The 21,253-nt window shown below is 43.7% G+C and overlaps 1 protein-coding gene across 1 annotated transcript; it reads left to right on the forward strand.

The window, feature by feature from the left end:
• Window positions 1–2,670: 2,670 nt before the first annotated feature.
• BAP1 (BRCA1 associated deubiquitinase 1) lies at window positions 2,671–20,764 on the forward strand. Its single transcript, XM_035106101.3, has 17 exons — window positions 2,671–2,951; window positions 4,675–4,704; window positions 4,901–4,955; window positions 5,709–5,841; window positions 7,152–7,271; window positions 8,001–8,062; window positions 8,146–8,288; window positions 9,382–9,460; window positions 9,922–10,045; window positions 10,871–11,018; window positions 11,664–11,848; window positions 12,601–12,734; window positions 13,978–14,450; window positions 16,382–16,542; window positions 17,017–17,109; window positions 17,541–17,613; window positions 18,221–20,764. Exons 1-17 carry the CDS (start codon window positions 2,915–2,917, stop codon window positions 18,352–18,354), a joined length of 2,184 nt encoding a protein of 727 aa, XP_034961992.2. The 5' UTR covers window positions 2,671–2,914; the 3' UTR covers window positions 18,355–20,764.
• Window positions 20,765–21,253: the final 489 nt, after the last annotated feature.

Below are 21,253 nucleotides of genomic sequence, written 5' to 3' on the forward strand. Positions count from 1 at the left end.
GGATGGGTGACAATATGGAAACACAGGATTGTACCTTATGCTGATCCTACTTAGTTTGATGCAACCTATGGACTCCTGTCTGCCATAACGAACACTTCTCTCATCTCTGTGGAGTCCTGGTGAGATCCAGCATAGCCTAGTGGCTAGAGCACTAGGCCTGGGGAATCCCAGGTTCGAAACCCCTCTCAGCCATGAAACTCATTGGATGCTTGTGGGGCAGTCACCATCCCTCAGCCTAAGTGAACTTGTGGAGAAGCCATTTGTCAGGTGCAGCTGCCATGGCACAAAAGTAACCACCATATGTAAGATAGTTGATTATGTGGTTATAAGAATAAGGGAGGGCCAACATAAAGTATGTAGGTGCCCTTTTCACCAACCTATGCTCCCTGCAAATTCTGTTTATCATCCACCTCCTGTGAAACTAATGTATATAGCTCAGGTCACTTGAAAGTCAACTGGAGCTATTTGCTCTTCTCTCAGAATTTGTGGGATTCTAAAAATGCACAAATTTTGACATAAAGTGTGGTAGATTGTTCCAGGCAGGTGGATTGGATTAGTCACTAAGGGTATATGCACATTAGCGGCTTAAAATGCAGCGAGATAATTTCCTCCCACTGCAGTTCAAGGCACATTTGCACGTGCAGTACATGCCAGGCAGGGAACAAAGGCATATTCACCTGCTTTATTTCCCTACACTTGCAACTCCCCCAAACTCCTATTCAAGGAAGCTGACACCTCATGCTGTCATCTGCCCATGAGCTGTTTGACCTGCTCAAACCTCAGATTAATCATGGCTTGTTTTCAAATTGAATGGAAGCTGTCTTGAGGGGAAATGGATTAAACAAAGTCTCAAGAAACTATGGATTACATATAGATCACTGCTAACTTCATGTGCACCCAGTTTGAATACCAGTGGTGGGAGCACACTGAAGATGGAGTAAATGGTAATGTGTGGCTTTTGGCTTTCTGCTATGATTTTATGACTCCCCCTTCCTTTTTTTTTTTAAAAAAAGTTAATTCTTCCCTGGTATAGGATTACAAAGGAACGGTTGCTGCCTTTCCAGACGGATGGACAGGTAACCACAAATATACTGTACACCAAAGTAAAACAAAACAGAAACAGTTTAAGGGCTGAAAAAGGCCCTTGGTTATTTGACATAATATCTTTGGGGATACTGCCATCATGTGGCTTACTGATGCTCGGTTTCTTGCCATATTTTTTCATCATCTTGGTGCTCTCCAGTTCAAAAATCTTCTTGGTTATTATGTTCTTGGATAAATGGGATGGGGGGTGGGGAAGCAAATGCAAATAAACTTGCACAATCTTTGGTATCACAGGGCTGACTAAATATTTTAAATGGTTAGATGTGCAGCAGGCCCATGAGTTCTGCAGTCTGTGAGGGCCCTGATCCAGAGAAAGGGATAACCATAAGGCTGGAGGGGGCTTTGTAGACCACACCCCTGCTTGATGCATGCAGGCAATCCTGTACTAGAAATGGTCCCATCACTAGTTTTTTTTTAAAAGTAGCCTTTTCAAAATCCAATTCTTTCCCAGTGTCTGAGGATGAGAACAAATATTACTGTATTCACGGATTCTTGAAAATAAAATACCAGTAGTTTATTCTTGGGAAATCCCCCAGCCCGCAGCCTCTCCTTGAAGCAAGAGTCCACCACCTTTCTAGGTCATTGGTTCAATTGTCAAACTGCTCTTTCTATCAAAAGTAATCTCGTGCCCCTTTAAACTGGCCTTTGAGGGCAGCATAGCAGAGAACAAGTCTTTTGCCCTCTAGTTCTATAACGACAGCCATTCAGGTAATGAGAAGTGTGCTATCATTATCACATACCCCACCTGTGGCTTCCCTTCTACAAGGTAAATATAATCAGTTACTTCAACTTTTCCTCATAGGACTCGTGTTCTGTATTAGTAACTGTCTTCATTCCCGCCCGCCCCCCAATGAACCTGTTCCTTTTTGTCTATATTCTAACGAGGACACATTACTCCAGTTGAGACGCGACTTGGTTTGCGCACACTTCTATCAGTTTAATTCCGCCATCCTATGCATGCTTACACAGGGCGAGGCTTCCTTTTTAGCACGTCTGCTTAGGCGTGCAATCTAAGGCTGCAACCTCAACCCCCATTACCTGGGCGTAATTCCTACTGGGTGCGGAACTGCCGAACAGCCATGGCGAGGATTAGTACTTTAAAACCTCATGGAGGCTTGCTTCTGGCTAGGCATGCAGAGGAATTCCGCCGCAAGCTGAACGGATTCCCCGTTTAAGGTTGCGACTGCTAGGGAGAAATGCAGACACAGAAATATTCAAAGTAGCGCCAGTGGCGGGCTGCTTCCCAGAGTCCTATCCTCATCAGCTTTAGAACAGCTTAAAAGTTTATTTGCTTATTATTTATTGCTCGATTTGTATCCCACCCTTCGCCCGAAGATCACAGCACAGGGCAACTTCACAACATAGAAATACAAAACGAGAACACAGAATATAAAATAAAACAAAAACAAACCAGTAACAACGGTGCCCCCCCCCCAATTTATGTAACCGAATTCGCCAGCACATCTGCAGGCTCAAAACTCTTGAAACTCCGCCCAAACCGGAAACCCACAACTCTTTCCGGCAGGGACTTTTCTTACTCCGTCGCGACTTATCTTTCGCCGCGCTCCATTTCCCACTTCCTACGTCGGGGCGGACGCTGTGCGTCTGGAGTCGCGCCGAAATGACGTGTGCAAGAGGCGGCGCCGTGAGCGTGGGGGGTCCTGTTGTTGTAGGTGGCGGCGGCGGAGTGAAATTGGAGCCTCTCCAACGGCGGGCGCTGGCGGGTGGCCGAAGCTGGAGGTGGGCGGGCAGGTGGGTCTGTGAAGGGCCTGGGGCCGGTCATGGCGCTGAGGCCTGACCCAGGGGGAAGATGAATAAGGGCTGGCTGGAGCTGGAGAGCGACCCTGGTGAGTGAACGAGGGAGCCCCCTCCCGCGGTCTTCGGGGGGTCATGAGGGGGAGGCCTCGGGGAGGAGAAGGGGGGAGGGGCGAGACTGGGGCAATGAAGAGGTGGGGGCGGGCGGTGGGAGGACCCCGAGAAGGGGGAGGGAGATGGGCTTCTCCCCCCCCTCCCTCCCGTCTCTCCACTTGGCCAAGGCGGGTGGGGGCTAAAAGCTTGTTCTTGGGGAGTGCATTGATAGCGAGAGAGAAGTTGGCGGTAGAATTGGGCTGCCCCCATGTGTGGCAGTCCACAGAGGACAGCTATAACTTTTAAGGGGATTCATCGGAAGCTGGGGAGGAGTTGGGCCATGCAATGTCTATGCTGTGCCACCCAATGACAGGCGACTTTATATCCTGATGATATGTTCCCTTGTTGTTGGCCATGATAAGTGGGTAGCAAGGCAAGTTAGGTCCCATAATATTGGGTGTGAGATGGTGGTGTATTTAGAGATGTCCAAAACCAGGTTCATGTTGGTCTGCATATTGTGTATGCCCTTTAGCTGAATGGAGCCCTTTTATCATCATTGTGACAGGGCACATTTTTATGTTGTTGTACCGCCCCTGTAACATGGAATGCCCTTCCCTCTGTCATACATGAAGAAGCATCCATCATTTGGTTCACATGTCCTTTGAAGGCTTATCCTTTTGGCCAGGCTTTCCTTGACCCATAAGATTGGACCCTGTTTTACAAGCTTGAACCCTTTGGATTTCTGTTTTATTTGATTTTATGCACTGTTCCATTGCTGTTTTGTAGGTTTTGTTCTTTTTAAATTATATATTTGGTACCTTTAGATGGTATACGACTTAGATTTTTGAAATATTAAGTGCTTTATAAACACTTCTAAATAAAAGAACTCCTGTCTTTGTATTGCTACAAATCCAACTCTACTTGTCAAATTCATGTGAAAGAAGTAAATACTTAATAACAAACAGTGAAAGTAAGGCTTGAAAATGTACCTTATGCCAACCAATTAGAAGGACGCACCATTTAAGGTTGAAGCATATTTTTCTGGAAATGTGGAATGCTAGAATACAACAGCCAACACTGTTGTGACAATAGATGCTTTCTATAGAAAACAGCTGAGGCCTTATACAGGGGACTTATAATAAGGGGACTTATTATTAACATGTATATGCTCTCTGTTTTTCAAGCTAGTGTATACTTCACCACAGTTGAAAAAAATTAAGTGTGTGTCTCAATTATTGCACTGTTTAGCCTGTGTTAGATTGGCTCAAAAATTAACCAGAGCTACTTTAAAAAACAAACCAACAAGAAATAGATTGGCTCAGAATATAATCCAATTTGACTTTGGAAATTGTCCACCAGCTAGCCAGCCCTCTGGCCCTCAGCCTTGTGCTTTACCCGTGCTGTGCAGATGAGACGTGGGGTTTGTACCCTTACTCAGGTTGCAAAGCTGTACAAGTTACCATGCACCAGTTACCCACCAACCTTCACATATTTGTTTTCTTATCCATCCACATCAGTGTGAACACTTTGGTGAAAGGGTGGGATATAAAAGTGAAAAATAATATTACACATCTGAATTATTTAAGAAGGTACCCAGTAGTATGACTAAATAATTTCTAATCTTGATTTTAACATTCATAGTGAAATAAATGCTAAAAGTTTCTTTCTGAAGAATACATGAATTGCTCAGTAAGTAATTTTCTGTCTTGTATTCTTTTGTAGGGCTCTTCACTCTATTGGTAGAGGATTTTGGTGAGTATGGCAACTGGTAATCTATGAATGATACCCAATGTTAGTCATATTCAGAGGGGCCTCATTGAAATAAAAGAATTGAGTTAATTCCTTTTGTTTCATTTGGACTACTCTATGACTAACATTGGATATCACCTTGCTAATATTCCTTGACTGCTCCTTCCCACATGGTGACTCCTGCTATATCTTCTTGTAGGTGTTAAGGGGGTGCAAGTTGAAGAAATCTATGATTTGCAGAGCAAATGCCAAGGGTAAGTTAGTAATCATTACATTGATTTGAGAAAGGCAAAATATCCTTCTGATGTTTGTGATGTTTGTGAATAATCACATTGTGTAAAAATCTGGCTCAGTCATAAGTGCTTTGCAAAGGGCTTTGATAATCAGTGGATAAACAATGCTTTGTGGCAGTGCCTTTGCTCTCACACCTCTCAAACAATAGATCTTGTTTCCCACCCCTGCTCCAAATCTTCTATAATGTAGTACAACTATGTAAATAAGCACACACAAGTTACTAGCCTTCTTAGAAGATAGTAGCATTCCTGATCAGCTATGGCTACCAGGTTAGTGTTTAAATATGAGACTGCTGTAGCTTAGAGTAGTACAAAAATAGTCAGTAAAGCATAGACAATTAAATGTAGCTTTCATTCAGAGTAAACGTACTCAAATTAATGATCATTACTAACTTAGATCCAGGTATTTAAATGGGTCTACTTGGAGCAAAAGTTAGTTGAATACAACCCAAGGTCTATGTTAGCTTGTAGCTATTTCAGTTGGTCGCTATCGCTATTTGGGAGTATCAGGAATGATGCAATAATGATGATTTGTAATGCGGTATGGTTGACTTTGTCCATCTCCCCCCCCCCACTGCTTTTACTAGCTATAGTTATTGTTAAATGACTGAAGCGCTGAGGCTGACGTGTGAATGACTAGAGAACTGTTGAAAGAAATGCTTCAAAAGTGATGCTGCTTCATTGGTGCCCTGCTGTCTCCATTCTTTTCTTCAGGCCAGTCTATGGGTTTATCTTCCTTTTCAAGTGGATTGAAGAGCGCCGATCACGACGGAAGGTCTCAACTCTGGTAGATGAGACATCGGTGATTGATGATGACATTGTCAATAATATGTTCTTTGCTCATCAGGTGAGCTGGCTTGGATGAAGAAAGAGGGATCTCCCCAGTTGGGTAGAGACAGGGTTTAATGTGAGCCAGTCTAATACTTAGCACTGAAAACAAATCCCCAGGATCCAATTTGCAATATGTGAATTACTGTTCAAAAAGACTGCTTTTGAGTATGTGCAGAGTGTCAGCTCCTAATCACTGAGTGACCACAGTTGACCACAGCCAATTTGAGATTAGGGGTATGACCTTCCATGGTGGAAGCTCCAAGTCTTCTTTCATAACGGTTACAGAATAGAGCATCCTTATATTCAGAGTAGGGAATTTCACCCTCCAACCCTTGTGAATTCATTAATTAATTAATTCCCAGAGCCTGCCATAATCATAATTTCTTACTTAACTTCAGCTCGCTTAGTCTGTCCGTTTCCATAAAACTGCCCTTCACTGTGGCCTGGTTCAGACAACAAATACCCATGGTTTATCAGACTAAGGTTGTGACATCAGAACCAGGCCAGTATCTTTCCCTCCTTGTGTATCTACTGGTTTCTCAACTAGATACCTAAAGTATTCACTGAAATCCGAAACTTGCAGACAAAAAAACCAAAGCATACAATTGAATTGATATCGTAAGTCAAATTTGCATAACTTGTTCAAGTTTTCCTTTATAAAGCTCACATTCTTTCTCTGCTTAGCATGTTCAGATCTGCTTGCATAGCTGCCAAGTTATCCCTTTTTTTAAGGGATTTTCCGTTATGCTGAATAGGCTTCCTCGCGAGAAAAGGGAAAACTTGGCAGCTATGTGCTTGTAGTATATACTTTCAGCATGATTTATGCTGAAGATGGAAATGATTCAGAAGAATATTCTGAAAATGAAACATTTGTTAGTAGGCTCCTGTTTTCTTGTAGGTTGAACTATTCCAAAGGTATTACAGCTTTCTGATTTAGCTGTCTTGCACACTCCTCACTCACCATCTAACACAACTGGGGACAAACAAGTCAATACAGTGGGTGTTTTCTGTTAGCACCTTGGTGTGCTTACTTTAGTGACTTTCTCTGTCAAAACGTCTCCTGAATAAGGATGTCATTGTTATTAATGTGGTCTGATCTGTGTGGGTTGATCTTTTTAGGTGTGTGGGCCTTGCATCAGGGAGTTGAATTCTATGGCCTTTTTATTCCTTCCCGTTTTGACTGCGACCTCTAACCATTACTGTGCATTAAGAATCATATGTTTAGCTTGTAGGCAACAGTAGCTACAATGGTAGACTTACGCTTAGTGTTGATGACTGTTTCATTGCTTTGTTTTTCAAATTGTTTGTAAATATTATGTTTTACAGCTGATCCCCAATTCTTGTGCCACACACGCATTGTTGAGTGTCCTCCTGAACTGCAGCAGTGTAGACTTGGGGCCAACTCTGAGCCGAATGAAGGAGTTCACAAAAGGGTTTAGTCCAGAGGTATGATGCAGCAGGGGGCATTTAGGTGGGATAATCAGAAATCACTGTAAGCTTCTGATCTCCTCAAGTGTTTTTATAAAACATCCTTTCTTTGTAGTGTCTTCTTTCCCAGCCAGTATGACTTATCTCCATATTGTCTGATCAAACTGTGGTTGTAGTCTTCTTACAAAACTCATGTAGATTATTTCTAAGTAAATTTTACTTAGCTTTGAGAGAGTAGTCCTCCTGGCTAGCTGGAGTGGTGCCCAAGCTATGCCATTCTGAATTCAATCAGGAAGGGAGGTGGTTATTGGCATTTGGGGGGCCTTCCTTGCGGACGCGGGTGGCGCTGTGGGTTAAACCACAGAGCCTAGGGCTTGCTGATCAGAAGGTCAGTGGTTCGAATCCCCGCAACAGGGTGAGCTCCCGTTGCTCAGTCCCAGCTCCTGCCAACCTAGCAGTTCGAAAGCACATCAATGTGCAAGTAGATTAATAGGTACTGCTCCTGCGGGAAGGTAAATGGCATTTCCGTGCGCTGCTCTGGTTTGCCAGAAGCAGCTTAGTCATGCTGGCCACATGACCCGGAAGCTGTATGCTGGCTCCCTCGGCCAATAAAGTGAGATGAGCACTGCAACCCCAGAGTCGTCAGCGACTGGACCTAATGGTCAGGGGTCCCTTTACCTCTACCTTGCCTGATAAAGGGCTCTACTGCAATTAAAGCTATCTTTTTGCTCTGTTTCCTCCCCACAGAGCAAAGGCTATGCCATTGGAAATGCCCCAGAACTGGCCAAGGCCCACAACAGTCATGCTAGGTAAGTGGGGTCACTACACAAAAGTGCTTGCTGCAAAATAGACCACATCTATTCTGACTTCTTGTCTATTGGTTTTTTGGTAGGCCAGAGCCCCGGCATTTGCCAGAGAAACAGAATGGGATCAGTGCGGTGCGAACCATGGAGGCTTTTCACTTTGTCAGCTATGTTCCCATTAAGGGGAGGCTCTTTGAGCTGGATGGCCTGAAAGTTTATCCCATTGACCATGGTAAGGGACTCCACCTACTGTGCCTTAGCTTATCTGAAAAACTAAAAATGTTGGTCTGGCTGCAAGATATTTCGAGTCATCAAAAATGATGTTGTCAGCACCTGTCTGTCTCAAGAGACGATAGGGTGCATCTCTGAGTTGTGTGCCTGGGAAGTGTGTATGGAAGTCCTGGGCTGTCCAGAGGACAAGAACAAAGGAAAGCAGAGCAATACACTCGGCACCAGCTTGGCTGCAGGAATTGCAGGAAGGAGGCTGTGTTTGCAGTTTTAGTCCTACCATTCATTTGCTTGCAGTTGCTCTTTTCAGATGTTTTTGGTATATTTTGTATTATTATTCTGCAAATTCTTCTGGTGAGGCAGGAAAGAAATACATTAAATAGTTGCAGTAAGTAAAATAAACGATAGCATAACTATCGTCTGCAAACTTATCTACGTAGACGGGCACATGTGGAAAAAGAAAAGAAAGTGGGCAAGAGAAGAGGACAGCGGAAAAGTAAAATCTCTATGAATTATCAAAGTTCTAGGAAACAGATGTACCTTGAGGAACTAATAAAAGAATGGGACTGAATCATGACTGGAGGCAACATCATATCTAAGGATTTTTGGGTATACATCTTGTGGGTATGATGAGAGAGAATGGGCGGAAATGCCTTACTCTGCCATCCTCTGCAAGCAGTTGAGTAAGAGAACAGCATTAGAAAGCACCTGGATACAATGGGTTTGTTTTTTAATCTGAATGTGTTTCTGAGTTTCTATTTTCTTTGGATTTGATAACCCATTCTGGGTCTCTGGGTTAAGCTGAAATAAACATCTTAAAGGGGGACAATTTACATTTATTTTATGAGTTGACTTTGCAGGTAGCATGTATGGATCAGAATCTAGTCAGCCACATGGGAAGCTCAGGTGAGCTCCTTCGCAAGGGTTGTTGTACGTGATAGATCTTATGGTGGATTTCTTTATCTTAACTGAATCACCTTTACACTCCCTGTTGCGTATGCACGGGAGGAAAAACATGCAGTTCAAGCTCATTTAACACATTAACCTTTTCTCTCTTTGTTTCTACATTTACCTTCTTTTTTTTTTTGCTTTTTCAGGGCCATGGGCAGAAGAGGAGGAATGGACAGACAAAGCTCGAAGAGTGATCATGGAGAGAATTGGACTTGCCACAGCAGGGTAAATGATCAAAGTGCCATAGCATAGGAAGACCTTGTTCTTATGGTGGCTGACCAGATGCCCATGAGAAGCCCACGAGCATGACATGCGCACATTAGTAGTCTCCTGCTCATGTGTCTAAGTGGCAACCATTCAGAGGCATAGTGCCTCTGTTACTTGGGATGTTGCATAGCTGTTATGTTTAGTTAGGATCCTGTGATAACTTAGGAGGGTGTGCTTCATAAGAGACAATTATTTCTCCTGGGATCTCATGTTCTGTAGATCCTGCTTTGGTTCAGCTTTCTCCGGAAGGCCGTCTTCTGGTCCTAAGACATGTTGCACCTGCATGCCAATAGTTTTGTCCGTTCAGTGCCATACGCTGTGATGTTAGCATTGTGGTGACATTGTGGTGGCAGAGGGAAATACACTGCTGCAAATACTTAGAATTGGTGTGCTTAGCACTTGATGCTGTCTTCCTGCAGGGAGCCATATCATGACATCCGCTTTAACTTGATGGCAGTCGTGCCTGACAGGAGGATGAAGTATGAATCCAAGCTGCATATCTTGAAGATGAACCGGCAAACTGTATTAGAGGCTTTGCAGCAGGTAAGTTTGGGATGAGCCTAGTAATTGAATCTCTTCTCTTGACTGCATGTGGCTATCTGTATGTCTGTGTACAAGACTGATGTTTTTGAACCATTGCTGGGGCTGCAGATTGTATACATTTTTCACCCACTTCCCCTCAGTTTAGAAACACTGGAATATGACTTCTGTATGTATAGAACTCAGGGAAGGGCCTCCTGTGGGCTGGCCTCTGAGCCTGGGGTGGGAATGAAAATGAATTGTTTCTAAATGATTGCTTGAACCCAAAGTCTTCCTGTACAACGTGTTTGTAAGTTGTACACTGTATTATGTACAAGAGTGCAGCAGGCAGCTGAGCAAGTAAGCTGCTGCGCAGCCCATGTGAGCTGCTAAGGAAGGAGTAATGTTTAATGTGGGGAAGGCTCAGAAAGCTGTTTCTCTGAAGTGTGCCCCCCCCCCCCCTTTGCTGAAGTGATGTTTAAAGGAGGTTGGGAAGCACTTCAGAGAGTGGTTTGGCAAATCACTTTCTGAAGCGCCCTTCCCTCCATTAAATGTTTAATGAGCTGTGAGGGAAGGGGGGCTATGGAGAGGGAGTGGGGTGTTTGGTCAGGTGTGGGGGAAAGGGTGTGGTTGAGGGGTTGGTGATCGGAGTGAGCAGTGGCAGCAGCCCCAGTAATAGAAATAAATAAATAGTGCAAGAGGTTACATGGTTATCCTCCTCCCCACTCCTGGCTGGCCTTTTCATTAAGGAAGCATGTTAATTCGGAACTGACATGCTGATGGGAACTTCATTGCTTTCCTTCTATGTCTGTGAATTGCTTTGTTCTATCTATATTTTTTCCTCACCAGCTAATCCGTGTGACGCAACCAGAGCTGGTCCACACCCAGAAATTCCAGGAGGCCCAGGCTTCTGAAGAGCCAAAGTCAGCAAACAGCAAACCCCCCACCGCCCTGCCAGTGGGGAGAGTGCAGCTGGTCCCAGAGAGCTCACAAGCAGGTATGGGGAAATGTAGAAGGGGGCTGTGGAGTGGGGAGAACAAAGAACCATGCTCAGAATGGGATATGCTTTTAGATGTTTTTAACTGTTTGTAAGTGTGTGTGTGTGTAATGTTTTATCATTCTGATGTTTGCCATCCTGGGCTCCTTTGGGAGGAAGGGTGGGGTGGAAATGTAATAAAATAAAATAAACTTGGCTTATTAAGGATCCACTTACTAAGTGGAAGCTGCCGAGGGCCTGATTTTACTACTTAAACAAAATAAATAAATAAATAATACTTTAGCCCAGTGATGGGCAAACATGGCCCTCCAGCTGTTTTGGGACTACAATTCCCATCATCCCTGACCACTGGTCCTGTTAGGGATGATGGGAGTTGTAGTCCCAAACCAGCTGGAGGGCCAAGTTTGGCCATGCCTGCTTTAGCCCGTCCCTTAGTGCAAAAACAGGGTTGCAAATTGTAGGTGGTTGTATCAGATTTAAGTGTCTCTGTTTGCCTTTGTTGGATTTGGGGTAAGCGTGTGGTGTTCTGGAAAGGAGTGCTTGCTCAGTGCATCTGAAAATGCCTCATTGGAGGTGTATGCATTTACTCAGTAAGTATAAATGCTCTCAAATGGGAAAATAAAAAAATAGATGTGTTCTTTCCAGAGAGCACTGAGGAGTCTGGAGGCCAGGATCAGCCTTCATCAACCCAGAGCCCTCCAAGCAAATCCAAGCTGGGCAATAAGCTACCTGTGAGCAGCATCAATGGGGCACTGGCCAACCCTAGCCCTATTGTGCAGAGACTGCCAGCTTTCCTGGATAACCACAACTATGCCAAGTCACCCATGCAAGTAAGTATAGGGGAGCAATGCTGAACACAAGTATCTCATTCAGGTTTCTGATTTACGAATCTCCAGTTGACAGTGACTATTGTCAAGCTTTCTTTCACATGCCAAATAGAAACAAATCTTTAACATGAGAATTTGCCTTTGGTATTTTTTTTAAGCTTTCCTGCATAGGTGGCTGTCATTGCTTTGTAGGTTGTTCCACTGAAGTTCCACTAACTCTCTTAGCTTGTCCATTAGTGGGTATGAAGTAGGAACATTCCTATGTTGTGAATAAATGGCTATCAGTGGCTATTAAGCACCGTGGCTGTGTTCTGTCGGAGTAGCCGTCTCTGTCTCTGAATATCAGTTGCAGGGAAGTGTAAGTGGGACATGATAGCTCATATCCTGCTTTCTATGAGCATCTAGTTGGTCACTGTGAGAACAGGATGCTGGACTGGATGGGCCATTGACCATTGACCTGATCTAGGGTTTCCATATTTCAAACAGTGAAAACCCGGACAGAAAAGTTGTTAAGCTTTTTCTGTTGTTGAGCTTTTTCGGCAAGATTGCAATTTTTATTTTATTTTTGCCATTTTTGAGCTATTTTAATGGGAAATTTGGCACTACAGACATGGGTTTAGAAAGCTGGTTTCTCAGGGCTCGGATGATGCCTGGGATATTTCTTTGTGAAGGACTGTTGGTTAAATGAGGGGCTTTTGAGGGCAGTAGATCTTCCCAGATTGCATTCCTAAGGTGTGTTCTGATATGCAATGCAGGAGGAAGAGGACCTTGCTGCAGGAGTGGGCCGGAGCCGGGTCCCAGTACGGCAGCACCAGCAGTACTCGGACGAGGAGGATGACTATGATGATGATGATGAGGAAGAAGTTTGCAATGCCAATCCCGCCACAAGGTAATGGTGATTCATTCTCTCTTTGCTCCTCTATAGGCATAGAAAAGAGGGTGGGAGCTTTTCAATGCAAGTCAGTGGTTATTTTTCAAAACCAGCATTTTCAGTTGCTATATTTGGCTTTGATTTGAAGCCTCACTCCCTTGTGAAAGGAGATTTTAAATTTCAGAGGTTTAATTGTTTTAAAATTTGCATATTCTATTGTTGTAAGCTGATTTGAGACCTACCTGGTGAAAAGTGGGATACAAACTGTTTAAACCAGTGTTTCCCAAACTTGGGTCTCCAGCTGTTTTTGGACTACAACTCCTGTCATCTCTAGCTAGTAGGACCAGTGAGCAAGGATGAGAGGAATTATAGTCCAAAAACAGCTGGAGACATAAGTTTGGGAAACACTGGTTTAAACAAACAGACAAATCCTTTATAGTAGAGCAGTGTTTCTCAACCAGTGTGCCCCCAGATGTTTTGGGACTACAACTCCCATCATTCCTGACCACTGGTCTTGCTAGCTAGGGATGATGGGAGTTGTAGTCCCAAAACATCTGGAGGCACACTGGTTGAGAAACACTGCAGTAGAGACTCCTGGTGTTTGGCATTTTTTAATTGTATATTCCAAAACAAAAACTTAAAAAGGAATGGAGATATGTGGAAGAATATCTGTGTAAAGAAGGTTTAAATACGAATCTGGTGATTTGCTTAGACTGAGACTCACAAGAAAATAAATACAGAGATAGAGAATTTAAAGGAGATAGAGAATTTTAAAAAGAAAGAAAGAAAATGGTATGTTTTATTTTAAGTATATCTAGCAAGGAAGAAGCAAAGTAATTGTAACATATTGGAAAAGGGAAGATTGAAATGATTGGAAGTTGTTCTCTTTTTTCTTATTTTGTTTTACTTTCTTTTTCTCTCTTTCTCTCCTCTCTTCTTTTTTTCTTTTCTTCTCTCCTTGTTATTTCCTTTTGTTTCTCTATATTTGGATGGAGTTTGATATGTTTTGTTATGATTTGTCACATGTATGTGTGCGGGTGTTTGTTATGATTTGTGAATGTTTTAATAAGAAATACAGCTTATTTTAAAATTTAATAAAAATAAGAAAATAATAATAATTGTATATTACTGAATGTGAGTATGGAATACTGCAATGTTTTGATTGTTTCCACCAGACCTGTTATGCCTGATATTTGCTGCTCCTATTGCCTTTCAGTCATCTCAACTTGATCTTCCTCTCTTATTCCCCAATGTTGAACAGATACAAGCGGAAGGGCTCAGTGAAGCAGGAGCCCCTGGTGGGGAGTGCAGATGGCCAGCTCTCCATGCTGCAGCCCAACACTATTAATGTCCTAACTGAGAAGCTCAAGGAAACACAGAAGGATCTCTCCATCCCCCTGTCAATCAAGACCAGCAGTGGAGGCACTGCTGTTGCTGCTGTTGCCCATTCCCAGCCATCTCCTACACCCAGCAACGAGAGTACGGACACTGCCTCCGAGATTGGGAGTGCCTTCAATTCCCCACTCCGCTCCCCCATCCGCTCCGCCAACCCCACTCGTCCCTCCAGCCCTGTCACCTCTCACATCTCCAAGGTGCTGTTCGGGGAGGAGGATAGCCTTCTGCGTGTGGACTGTATACGCTACAATCGAGCTGTGAGGGATTTGGGGCCTATCATCAGCACAGGCTTACTGCACCTCACAGAGGATGGGGTTTTCTGCCCACTTACTGTAACAGGTAAGGTTCAGGGGAAGGGCTATAACCCCTGTACTCCTGTAACTACTCCTGTAGCAGACTGTTCTGACTCTATGATGAGCAGTGAGAGGATGACCCAGTGGTTTCCAGTTAGATACCAAAGGCATAAGAATAGAATAAAAAGCTGTTTGGTAGGGGTGTGCTGATCCTGATTCAGTTCAGAACCCAGTTCAGTCGAGAGTGATTTGGAGGCTATCCATTTCAGTTCTGGGTTTAAATCCTGATTCAGAAGTTTTCCATCTTATAGATAATAAATAATAATAATAATAAATAAATAATAATAAATAATAATTTTTTTAGCTGGGTTTCCCCAGCCACTCTGGGCGGCTTCCAACAAGGATTAAAATACATTAAAATGTCACACATTAAAAACTTCCCTAAACAAGGCTGCCTTTGGATGTTTTCTAAATGTCAGGTAGTTGTTTATCTCTTTGACCTCTGAGGGGAGGGCATTCCACAAGGCGGGCGCCACTACCGGGAAGGCCCTCTGCCTGGTTCCCTGTAGCTTTGCTTCTCGCAGTGAGGAAACCGGCAGAAGGCTCTCGGCGCTGGACCTCAGTGTCCGGGCAGAATGATGGGGGTGGAGATGCTCCTTCAGATATACAGGACCGAGGCTGTTTAGGGCTTTAAAGGTCAGCACCAACACTTTGAATTGTGCTCGGAAATGTACTGGGAGCCAATGTAGGTCTTTCAGGACCGGTGTTATATGGTCTCGGCAGCCACTCCCATTCACCAGTCTAGCTGCCGCATTCTGGATCAGTTGTAGTTTCCGGGTCACCTTCAAAGGTAGCCCCACATAGAGCACATTGCAGTAGTCCAAGCGACTACTGCAATGCAATGTCCTAAAAACAGGACGAGTTTTCATGCTAGGCACATTTAGATTTTAAACCCACCCGCCCCAAGAGAAACCATTTATGTGTTAATTTGGGGCAGAATTGGATGAAATTTGCAGGCATGATAGTATCTTTTAAGGAGATGAATCCTGCGAAACATCAGAAGGAGAAACTGCAATGGTTTTCTTGCAAGGACAGGTTTTACTTAGAAAAGTTTAAAGGCTCACTTACTTTTTCCTGTTTATTAAAGGGGTGGTTTTTAGGAAAACAGCATACAGAGGTACTATTAAGTTTGAAACCTGCCAGGTTACAAAGAAAAAGGCCCAAGGGTTGTTTTTTTTGCTAGGCGCCTTTAAAAGGTTTTTTGTGTGCAGGGATGAACCTGTGGTTTGGTGGGCAATGTTTATGAATATGGCATATATTGTGGAGGTTCCCTTAACTTCTGTAGTTTGTTGGTGAGAGCATTACAACAAAGGTCTGCTCTTCCTTTTTCCAGAGTTCCTTTTTCCATCACTAAGAGTCTGGCTCTTTGCTGATTCTGGAAGCAGAGCCAAAGTACCATCAGATAATCTTCATAACTTCTCTCCCCCCAAAGCATATGTGAACTGTGTTGAAGCAAGGCATATGCTTATGAGTAACCCTTATAGAAGGGCTCAGTATTCACTTGATGTGACTACAGCCTTGGAGTACTGAAAGTAGGAGTTTGGCCTAGGACTGTGTATGGGATACTTATGGAAGAAGGAACATGAGTATGACCTGTGCCCAAAACATGTATTTAAACACTACAGAAGTACATAAAACCATTTGTGTATTTTCCTGAATGCTAATATTGCTTCCTGGCATTTCTGGCTACTTATTTGATGCTTATGTTTTATTGTTATATTGTGCTTATATTTTTTTTGTGTTTTATTTTGTAAACTACTTTGGTATTTCTCTGAAATGAAAAGTGGTATGTGTACAATGGTTTTAATAATAAGATGAATCCACCGTGTGTGTTAGAATTGTAGAGTTGGAAGGGACCCCAAGGGTCACCTAGTCCAACTTTCCTGCAGCATTCCATCTTTTTTGCTCTGATATCAGATGGTGGGAAAAACTCCTCATCTTCTAGCAAATCCAGTGAAGAGCTTCAGTCCACTGTCAAACTAGAAGAGAGAGACTCAAGTGAAGCAAATGACAGCAAGGAGAAGGCTGGACTTGGTCGGTCTGGTGATCTCCCTTGTGGGGAAAAGTATTCTCCGAAAGTAAGTATTGTATTTCTACCCCTGCTTTCCCCCCTCCCAAAGACAGATGATGCTTATTGGTAGTATGAGTTTTAGATGCTGTGATGTGATTCCTCGAAGTTATGCTTCAGACAGTCCAAGGTCTACGAGACTGTGTAACACTAAACCTTGCAGCTTGTTAATTTCCCACATTGCTGCTGCTGGTTTTTTCCCTTCTTCCTTGCTGCTGTTAGGTAGAATCACTCCCCGCCCCCTCTTGCAGCCTCTCTTAATACAGTTTCTGGACTGAGTACCCTCCCCTCCCCCCCACCTCCTGGCTACACACCCTAAGAGTTACCAAATCGCCTGGTCTGGCACCGAAGCTATGAGATGTTCTTTGTGCTTCATGTGATATTGTTCCAGATGGTGCATTGTTTTTTCTGCTGACTTTGCAAGTCGATGAAACACTGTTGGGGATTGCGTGTGTTCATACTGTCCCTGTTTTGGCTCTGGTAGGAGCTGCTGGCACTGCTGAAATGTGTGGAAGCTGAAATAGCTAACTATGAAGCCTGTTTAAAGGAGGAGATAGAGAAAAGGAAGAAGTTCAAGGTATTCTACCAGGATGTTTAATCTTGGGGGGTTATCATGAGATGACTTTCTTTCACCATGACCAGTTTCTGATATGAAAACAAGTCTTCAGACTAGTAAAATCAGAATACATCATTTTCTTAGCCTTGTAAAGGCTGGGTTAGTAATATTTGCACAGTGCCTCTTGCCTGAATCTGGAAATCTCATTGTCTTTTACTTTTTATACATCTGCTAAAAACTGGAGAAAATGAGGCTTTGCCATCGTTCTTCATTTGTGTGTCCTGGATATAATTTCCCAAGTATATTTTGGATAAGATACAGTAGACTTAATTCACTTATATCTTGCCAGTCAGCCACATGAAAGTTAACATGGCAAACATTTTCTCTTGACTGGTTTGACTAAAACTGCTGAACTGATAATTCCCTTCCACCTTACTGACTCTTCCCCTTAGATTGATGACCAGAGAAGAACTCACAATTATGATGAATTCATATGCACCTTTATCTCCATGCTGGCACAAGAAGGTAAGATGCCTGTTGAGCAGTCCTGGCATCAGGGACTTTTCTTTTGGTCTTCACTTGCATTTTGGAAACTGCAGCTTTGATTCTAAATCTGCTCCCTTTGAAGGCAGTATCCACAAAAAAGGACCTTTTGGGCATGCTTTTTAAAATATTTTCTGATCATGAACTTGTGATTCATATAATGCTCCTGACTGTCTAACCCAGTGTTTCCCAACTTTGGGTCTCCACCTGTTTTTGGACTACAGTTCCCATCATCCGTGACCACTGGTCTCGCTAGCTAGGGATGATGGGAGTTGTAGTCCAAAAACAGCTGGAGACCCAAGGTTGGGAAACACTGGTCTAACCTACCCTCTGGTACATAATTGAAGACTTGTGTAGTTTACTTTTAAGGACAGTATGTCTTAAATTGCACCTTAAAGATGAATATTGTAATTTTTAGAGGACTGGCTATGCTACAATAAATCTTTGTTTTAAGGTCCCAAGACTTTTGTTTGGCAAGGAAAGCTATTTCCCTAGAATTTGTGTTTTGAAGTGGATGAAAAGGAAAGAACATCCTAACTGCATAACCATTGTTTCTCTTTAGCTAACCTTGCAAACTCTCTCCCTGCAGGAATGTTGGCTAGCCTTGTTGAACAGAACATCTCTGTGCGTAGGCGGCAAGGGGTCAGCATTGGGCGTCTCCACAAGCAGCGGAAGCCTGACCGGCGGAAACGTTCCCGGCCGTATAAAGCCAAGCGTCAGTAGCCTTTGGACAGTACGTTGTGTTCACTGCTTGTCACTTTGGTCATCTGGTGCACATTTCAGGCTCTACCAGCTGGGCAGTGCCCAGGAGGCGGGCTTTGCACTGAACATCTCTGTTCAAATAATCAGTGTTAGTGTAATGTTACATGCAAATCCACCGGCATTCAACTGGGCTGTAGATGTTCCTCTAATGGTGGTGATCATGTGGGCATTCCAGTGTAACTTTTCTCCAAACCCTAAGGACCAGGACCACTTGAGGGTCCTACTTAAAACAGCACTTGAATTTGCTACTCAGTGTCCTAAATCCATCTGCAGTATATCTTGCAGTAGCCAATGGCATCCTTCAGAAGCTCTGTAGGGAGATTAATGGAAAAGGAGAAACCAAATTCCTGCCACCTTCTAGAAGGGCATTGCAGCAGGAGTTGGTGTGGTGTTGGGTTCAGTTTTCCCAGCAAAAAAGGAATTAGCTATGTACTGTTTCTTGCCAGCGCTGATAGCCCTGTATTCTCCTGGGAGGCTATTATCTATTTTCTGTATTAAAATGTATATATATATATATATTTTCTGAGCCATATTACCATTGTAGTGGACTGCAGGTGGCCATCAACCCTTTTTCCAGGAATCTATTATGTGCATTGGAAGGGATGCTGTCCACTTGAAGGTCAGGCTTCTTTGCTCCTCCTTTGCAGAAGGTCTTTCAGTTCAGTATCAGTCCTGTTAATGTTTCTCTAGGTGGTTTCTTCAATTGTTGCAGGAACAGGGAGAGGAATTTCTGAAATGGGCAGTGAGTGCCCAAAGTAAGGACACAGTGTGACTCACAATTTATAGGGGTGTATACCTTGAAGTGAGTGCTGCTTTCTGTTATGTTTGTTAGCCATGCACAGAAAAGGATCAGAATGATCAATCATACGAGATTATTTTCCCCTTCCTGATCTTGGGGGTTGAAAACTGTAGCCTCAGGTCCCCCTTGAAAGTCCCTTGGCTTTTGCTCAGATTATGCTGCCTAAAACCACCCTTTATGAAGTTAAAACGATGCTGAGACAAACAGTTGAAATGGGTGGATTAGTGTCATGACATGCTAGAAGTAACATAGGTATCTGTTCTGTTCTCTCTCTGCTCTCTGGAACTGTTAGACCACCAAAATAAAAATCAGGTGGGTAGGAATCATGACAGTGGTCTCTCTGTGTGATTCCTCCATGCATGTGGCAGGTGGAATAAAGGAAGAAGCCCCAGGAAAGCAGCTCCTTCACTGCTGCCAGTGAATGTGAAATGACTCTTTTTTTTGGGTTGTTAACAGTTCTGAGGCAAAGACAGGAAGCAGACTGTTGATGAAAGGGCTACCGTTGCATAATTGGTTTTCCTTGTATGCTTTTATTTGAAAAGTAGTAGTTTTTTTTCTCAGCAGTGGTGGCAGTGATCAACGAGGGAGGAGTTACGCCTTTAGCACGGGTGATGGCCAAGGCAGAGACAGCTGGATCATCAGTGCGCAGGTGTACCTGGGATTGTGGACACTAAGGCTTTATACTTGCATACTCAGTCACCCTTCTGCTGCTGCTACTTTCCAGCAAAGGTTATACAACCCCCCCCCCCCAGTTCTACCTCACTGCCAGTCTTCTGCTGCAGCAACAGGCTTAATGGTAAAAGACTGGCAAGCTGGATAATCAGCATGGCAGCTCTACTGCCACCATAGCCAACTTGAGACCTTCTTGTCTACTTCTTATGTACATTGGCTTACTCGAGTGTCCTGTGAAAATCGAGTACAAACCTCGGTTCCTGAACAACTCCGTTTTCGAACGGTTCGGCTCCCAAACACCAAAAACACGGAAGTAAATGCTCTGGTTTTCGAACGTTTTTCGGAAGCCGAACGTCCAACGCAGCTTCTGCTTGCGTGCAGGAAGCTCCTGCAATCAATCGGAAGCTGTGCCTTGGTTGTTGAACATTTCAGAAGCCGAACAGGGTTCCGGAACAGATTACTTTCAACAACCAAGGTTTGACTGTACAGAGTAAATGCAGCAGCGTTCGTATTGAGGAGAGAGACCAGGACCCACCTGCAAGTTTGCTGTAGGTTATGCTTGCTGGTAATCATAGGCTATCAGGATTTCTGGAATAATTTCTCTTTTGCTGAACTCATTCCATGAACATGTATAGGTGGGTCTTCTTTTGTACTACCAGAAATGATTAGGGGAAAGCAAAGGAAGACCACAAGCTGAGGAGTGAAAGGACACCCAGTGATTCCTGAGATGGTAGTGCAGCTGAGAGCAGAACTGCATTTGGTTTCTCTGAAAAAATGTACAGATGCTGACTGTAGAATTATTATTTTTTTATATGTTGACAGAATCAACTGTCTTTTGTCAGTTTCAAGTGCTGTAAATACCAGTTCTGGGTCAAAAAATAAAATGTATACCCACCTGAAGATTTCTCTGATTAGTCCTTAAAACTTAAATTTTGTCTCTATAATTGCAAGAACATAAATGCTTTTGTCACTATAAAGGTAAAGGGACCCCTGACCATTAGGTCCAGTTGTGACTGACTCTGGGGTTGCGGCGCTCATCTTGTGTTATTGGCCAAGGGAGCCGGCGTACAGCTTCCAGGTCACGTGGCCAACATGACAAAGCCACTTCTGGTGAAACCAGAGCAGCACACGGAAACGCCGTTTACCTTCCCGCTGTAGCGGTACCTATTTATCTACTTGCACATTGACGTGCTTTCGAACTGCTAGGTTGGCAGGAGCTGGGACCGAGCTCACCCGGTCACAAGGATTCGAACCACCGACCTTCTGATCGGCAAGCCCTAGGCTACGTGGTTTAACCCACAGCGCCACCAACGTCCCCACTTCAGCTTGTCACTATACATCCTAGCAATTACACACTTGTCTACAGGATGAGGTAAATCCCAGTTAGGA

This window comes from Zootoca vivipara, chromosome 2 (assembly GCF_965207765.1).
Source record: "Zootoca vivipara chromosome 2, rZooViv2.hap1.1, whole genome shotgun sequence".
Classification (NCBI taxonomy): Eukaryota; Metazoa; Chordata; class Lepidosauria; order Squamata; family Lacertidae; genus Zootoca; species Zootoca vivipara.